Source organism: Macrobrachium nipponense, chromosome 44 (assembly GCF_015104395.2).
Source record: "Macrobrachium nipponense isolate FS-2020 chromosome 44, ASM1510439v2, whole genome shotgun sequence".
Taxonomy (NCBI): Eukaryota; Metazoa; Arthropoda; class Malacostraca; order Decapoda; family Palaemonidae; genus Macrobrachium; species Macrobrachium nipponense.
This window is the reverse complement of record NC_087221.1, coordinates 39,331,478-39,338,394: the sequence shown is the minus strand read 5'-3', so window position 1 is coordinate 39,338,394 and position 6,917 is coordinate 39,331,478. Positions and strand designations below refer to the sequence as shown.

General features: G+C 36.8%; 1 protein-coding gene across 4 annotated transcripts in view; it reads left to right on the top strand.

The window, feature by feature from the left end:
• Nucleotides 1–1,229: 1,229 nt before the first annotated feature.
• Nucleotides 1,230–6,917, top strand: part of LOC135204204 (ras guanine nucleotide exchange factor Y-like) — a 191,588-nt gene continuing 185,900 nt past the window's right edge. For 3 of the 4 annotated variants that reach the window (XR_010312128.1, XM_064234293.1, XM_064234295.1), the window contains exon 1: nt 1,230–1,437. Coding sequence is in view for 3 of the 4 variants with exons in the window: in XM_064234293.1 (XP_064090363.1) it covers nt 1,321–1,437 (117 nt within the window). In the remaining variant the exon portion in view is untranslated. The remainder of the gene's footprint in view (nt 1,438–6,917) is intronic. The other variant, XM_064234294.1, reaches the window with a different exon arrangement.

Genomic DNA, 6,917 nt, shown 5'->3' with positions numbered 1-6,917 from the left:
TGAAAATAAGTCTACATCTGGCATATTGCTTCACTATTTGGGGTTTATCCAATATATATATATATATATATATATATATCTATATATATATTATATATAATATATCAAATATATATATATATCAGAATCAAATGCTTATATAACCTTGCAAAAGAAGACATTCTTGAAATAAATATTCACAAAAAAATCCACAAACATGCGACTATTCACAATAAGAAGAAAAAATACAGACGCATCTCAACATAGCTATAACAAACATGCTAAATAAAATATGAAAACATCAGTGTGAAGGAGTTCTATTAAACCATTTCTGACCGTGTACAATACCACAGAATGAGTTAAGCAAATATACCCGGTATCGCTGAATTCTAGAACCTAATAAGAGATTGCAAACCGCAAAATAGGCCTATAAAAAGTAGCCCTTCAACTTAAAAGAAAGGGCGAATTTGAATCTTGTTTTCTGATTATTAACAAAGTCTGTATAGTAACAAAAACCTTATGTTACAGCCTGCACTTGATATTTTTTTTAGATATCTTACAGCCAACGGCGATTCCATGTAGTCCAAGCCTAAACTATGTAACACGTACTTTACACTTCACATTCAATTAAGGAAGATTTTGAAATGTATTACGACACCCCAACAAATCATATTCTGTCCTCTAATGAAAGTAACGGGCATAAAAGGTATACTCTTACTTATAATCCAGTACATTTGCGTGTTATTTAATTTCCCAGTCGTTTGTTATGTAATGATTGAATGTGTGTTTTGCAAGACCCCTCACTGACTTAACTCGATGCATATATTTGAGGCAAGTCAAAATGCTGGAGGCCGTGTAAAGAAAAATTCTCTATGGTAAACTAAAGAACAATCAGCATAGCTTTTAAAAAAGGCAAAGTATTTTGAACTATTAGCTTTAGAAAAAATGTAATGACTTCTAACTGAAGGCTCTAAAACCAGATGAAATAATAATAATAGAGTGAACACAGTTATGTGCTGGGACAGTTGCTACTCTGCAGGGTAAAAGTTTGTAACACTGTATTGTTGTACTACGATATATACCAGCGGGAAAGTGTTATTACATTTATTAACAATTACTAAATATCAATATAATTTTGAAATATTATAAGTACCTAATATATGTGAAATTAAAATAAATTATCTTTAAAATTACTCAAAATTGTATTAATATTAGATATGTTTTTTTTTTACGAAATGTAATGTAAACATAACAAGTCCGTCTCAACTTGAGGCCTCCCAACGCCAAGAACTTGAAATCTGAACGTCTTCGGTTTGATTATTGTGTTGAGTGGTGGAAATAATGGAAGAATGCGTGCCTCCGGAAGGCGAGGAATTATTTATAAATAACTGTGGTTTACCGATTCAGTTTTCTATACCAATATGCCATGAAAAAGAGGAATACCGCAGGAAAATTGAGGTGAGTCCTTGTCTGGTTTCGTGGCAACCTTCAGCTCACTAGGCTACCTAGCCTAGTATGTTTAGATATACTTACTATAAATTGACCATAGCAATAACCTAGTAGGATTTTATCAAGCGAAATTATTAGTTATGTTGGTTGAATAGTAGCTATGTAGCCTATTATTTTTAGCTTTGTTGAAATGCAGAGTAGACATTTTGTGCATGTCATGATAGGGGGAAACATCACGACAGGCCAACCCTCATCACGGTAGACGGGTCTTATTCACTCGATATTTAATTGGTGAAACATGAATACAATTGCAACTCTAAGCATACCATTTAAAAGACTGAAGTTTCGTCAACATATTGTGATATAGAAAGCCCCATACGAACTAAAATAAGCATGAGCTCTTCGTAAATATGTTTTCAAGGCAGTTTTGAAATCCAATATGGCGGCTACGTTTTGCATGGACGGTTCTCATCAGTGACGGCCACCATCTTTCCCAGCCTTCCAGCACTCATTTGAACAATGTTAGCGTATGTATGTAACGTTTATTGATCTTACTCAAGATTGCAGTTGTAATCAGCACAATAAAACAACATTTTGTTGCCTATATTAGTGAAAGTATGAAACTTGTTATTCCCGGGGTTATGGTTGGAACTGAATTCATTCTTACCTTGTAATCGGCGGTTTTTATCCTTACTGCCATCACAACTGAAACTCCACAGTGCTTATTTGATTGTTATTATACACATTTTGGTCTCAGTTCACTCCACATTGCACTTAAACCCGTTGCTGTTCCTGGTTTCTAAGCGCGCGCGCCATAAACACAATTTCGAACAGCAGACGACGACAGACGACGAAACTGCAAAGTTTTATTCCCTAAATGTTTACTTTACTCGTTATTTAGTTTAAATTTACTTTGTTATTAAAAATTTTGATTTAATTCATGTATATTATCCCTTTTTTGCAACCAAATTACCCGAAAAATTACAGATATTTCTAAAGTAGATAAAATCAAATGTTTCTAACGTTTTCGTACATCTGGCTGCCGAAAACCATAGAGGAACGAATACGTTTTTTTTTTTTTTTTTGCTAGCACTTTTCATTGATTTCAGTCTTTATTAGTATTTTGAATTTCTTTAATAATCGTATGCCAGAAATAAATGTAACCTTTAATGTTTGCATGCTAAGAATGGCAAAATCATCGTTGCCACTTTAGTGGAGGCTTCACACATACGCCGTTCCATTATTATCCTGTTAAGCGTCCGCCCCTGATGAGCTCGCTGCTAACGTACCGTCACGCTTTTTTTGTAATCAGCGATCATAGTACTGATGATAGTTTTCAAAGTTAATATTGATTTTTATGCTTGTTATTCATACTGTAATTAACTGTAGGAAATTCCTCTCTCTCTCTCTCTCTCTCTCTCTCTCTCTCTCTCTCTCTCCTCTCTCTCTCTCTCTCTCTCTCTATCTCGGAGTCCAGTCACTCGCAAAGAAAAGTCATCTTCACTCCCGCAATTGGAAGAAAATTTTGTATCATCACTGGAGGATTCAGAACTAGAGCTCTCACATCAAATAGGTTATCAATATCACACTCCTCATCTAGTATTTGATTGATCTCACCTGAAGAAATATGCCTCCTCTTTGGGACATTCATTGTGAAAGACGCGAAATCCAATTTGTCTCGATAAACGCCCGAAGCGTATTGAAAGAAAAACCAACAGGGACAGGCAGTTTTCTAGCATAAGCGACCACCAGGAAAGAGTTGCCAGGCTGGAAATAAGTTTCCCATGTGCTGAGAGTGTTACCAAATGATGTTCCTACACTTTCTATACGAGTAAACGTATTATTACGGGGCTGATGGCTTGACAAGCACAGTTAAAGTCTTGAACGTAATATCCCGTTGAAGGCGCTACCGAGAGATCGCGGTAAACGTATCATTACGTGGGTGACGCTTAACAGGTTATAAACTGTTTCCATGAATTCTAGTTGTCATAGTAATGCAATAATGATAAAATTGCTTTAATATTTATGTATATATACTTCCAATACATAGCCTAATTTCACCAATTTCAACGTTTTGTGTGTAGTCTTATACCAGTTTGGAGGGTCAACACATACCGAATGGCAACAGAGAGAGAGAGAGAGAGAGAGAGAGAGAGAGAGAGAGAGAGAGAGAGAGAGAGAGAGAAAGGAAGGCGGAGGAACGAAGAAGAAGAAAAGGGATGGCGGTGGAGGCGGGTTGGTTTGGGGAGAGGGTAGGTGGAGCTTTATACGCGTGTTCGTATCCATTTCTGCATAATGGAGTTTTTGTCTCTTGGTACAAGGACAAGTGTCGTTATTCTTTACGATTAGTGATTCACGATACCCTTATAAATTAAGGCACTGGGTGTAATGCACTATAGCAAAATCTCGTTCTGTTAAGAGTGTTCGTTACAGAAATAGGTATTGCCCAAAAAACGTTGCTTTGCACTGTCTCTGAAAAACCCATAGTAGACATGCTGCTTAGTTGGTCAATCAAGTTTTATAACCAAGTATTTTTTACAAGCTAGCTATTGAATAAATTTGTATTTTTCTCAGTCAAAACATATGCCCCTCAATGCTAACTTTCCTCTTTTAACGACTTTCTGGTCATTGCAAATTCGGCCCCATAATTTTCTTATGGTGACGAAAACAGACAGAGGCCCCATAGGACCGAAAACGATTGCGTCACACTACGGCGATAATCCAGCAGTAAAACATCTTCATATATCCAAAAAGTAAATAATAAAGGATATATATGCGCATTACGATTATAACAATTACATGTATAGCTGATAAACAATCTGCATGATAACTGGTAAACTGTTCTGCAATGACAGTTGAGTATAGCAATTATTTACAATAGGTACGAAAGTCAAGATGTCGTGACGTCATAATACAGAACTTGAAAGAACGTTCTAATTCAGAAAAATAATTACTTAAATTTGAGTCAGAGTCGAGTTACTTTTCAATAACGAATATTATTTTCAAATTAATCATCATAAATATGTAAAATATTGATGTTTTTACTACTTATTTAAAAATTAGCCAAGAGCACGCTTCTGTCATCTTCTACCCAAACAGCTGTTTACGCTGGCTTGTTGTTGGTGAGAAATCGTTGTGCGATTGTTGTGATAAAAGTGCTCCAGCGTCTGTGGGTACAAGTGGTGTGCCGGATTTATACAGGAAATGGAAAGTTTGTTGACACAAGCGACTCCGTAAACATCGAGATGGCGTCAATCTTCGAAACATTTTATTTTTAGTTGTAAGTAAAAATTTCTAAAGCGTTTTGGTGAGATTTCCACTGCCGTGGGCGCCATTTTCAGTTACCCTCTGTTTAAATCTTAAAATTTGGCCTTAATTTCTAACTTTGGAGAAAATACTTACTTCGAAAGGAGAGTAGAGGTCTTTAGCTCCGTTTCTCACCAACAACAAGTCGCGACTGATGCCCATCTCGGGTGTCAGGACGCGTTATAATGTACTTTTTCGGCGGAGGGTGGCTTGCATTGATTGTAGGTGGCCTGCTTGCCTGCTGTGATGTCTACCCTAGGCTTAAGCCTAAGGTAACATTGATTGGCTCGCTGATTACGGTAGTGTTGAAGAGTGTCCCGCTTTAAAGGGTAGTTTACAGTTTAGTTGGCCAGGCCGCGCAACACCTTTTTCCGGGCCCATAATCCCTCCGCCAAGGTAAGTACCTAGTTCCTTGACCTGACCCTGACTGACCCTACCCCAACCCTGTCAGCAACCTCGCGACCTAATGTTCTACCTCAGTCTTTCCCAGTTTGTCAGGATGTCAACAACTGCATTGTGATTTTAATGACAAGTGACCTTCTCTGTGACTTTAGTGGTGCTAGTGACCTTCTTGGTAACTTTAGTGGTGCTAGTGACCAGTGCAAAGAAGGCACCGTCGGTAAGAGTATCGTCTGCTAGATAGGGTAAAACATCACCGACTACCAACGCTTATCACGCTGGAGGGGTCTCATTCACTCGACATTTTGTGAAACAAGAATACAATTACAACTCTAAGCATTACCATTCAAAAGATTGAAGTTTCATCAACATAATGTGATATATGAAAACCCCATAGGAACTAAAATAAGCATGTGACGCTCTTTGTAAAATATGTTTTCAAGGCAGTTTTGAAATCCAATATGGCGGCTACCGTGAGGATGGCAGGTTCTGGTCAGTGACGGACACCATCTTTCCCAGCCTTCCCAGCACTCATTTGAACAATGTTAGCATAGGGTAAAACACCACGGAAGGCCAACCCTCACCACGGTGGACGGGTCTTATTCACTCGATATTTAATTGGTGAAACAAGAATACAATTGCAACTAAGCATACCATTTAAAAGATTGAAGTTTCGTTCAACATAATGTGATATATGAAGCCCCATACGAACTAAAATAAGACATGGAGCTCTTCGTAAAAATATGTTTTCAAGGCAGTTTTGAAATCCAATATGGCGGCTACATTTTGCATGGAAGGTTCTGATCAGTGACGGCCACCATCTTTCCCCAGCCTTCCCAGCACTCATTTGAACAATGTTAGCGTATATATGTAACGTTTATTGATCTTACTCAAGATTGCAGTTGTAATCAGCACAATAAAACAACATTTTGTTGCCTATAGTTAGTGAAACGTATGAAAACTTGTTATTCGGGGCCCCCCGGGGTGATGGTTTGACTGAATTCATTTTTACCTTGTAATCGGTGGTGGTTTTTTTTTATCCTTAATGCCATCACAGCTGAAATCCACAGTGCTTATTGATTGTTATTATACACATTTTGGTCTCAATTCACTCCACATTGCACTTTAAACAAGTTGCTGTTCCTGGTTCCTAAGCGCGCGCGCCACAAACACAGTTACGAACAGCAGACGACGACACTGCAAAGTTTTATTCCCTAAATTGTTTACTTTACTCGTTATTTAGTTCAACTTTACTTTGTTATTTAAAAATGTCAATTTAATTTATTTCTATTGTCCGTTTTTTGCAACCAAATTACCCAAAAAAATTACAGATATTTCTAAAGTAGATACAATCCAATGTTTTTAACCTTGTCGTACATCTGGCTGCCAAAAACCATAGAGGAACAGACTACAGATAAGTGGATTATATATAAATATATATTTTCTTCTTTTTTTTTTTGCTAGCACTTTTCATTGATTTAAGTCTATATTAGTATTTTGATTTTTTTAAATAACTGTAAGCCAGAAATAAATGTAACCTTTAATGTTTGCATGCTAAGAATGGCAAAATCATCATTGCCACATTAGTGGAGCTTAACACATACGCCGATGCATTATTATAAACTGTTTCCATGAATTCTAGTTGTCATAGTAATGCAATAATGATAAAATTGCTTTAATATTTATGTATATATACTTTCAATACATAGTCTGATTTCACCAATTTCCACGTTTTGTGTAAGTCTTATACCCAGTTTGGAGGGTGAAAACATACCAATTGGCAA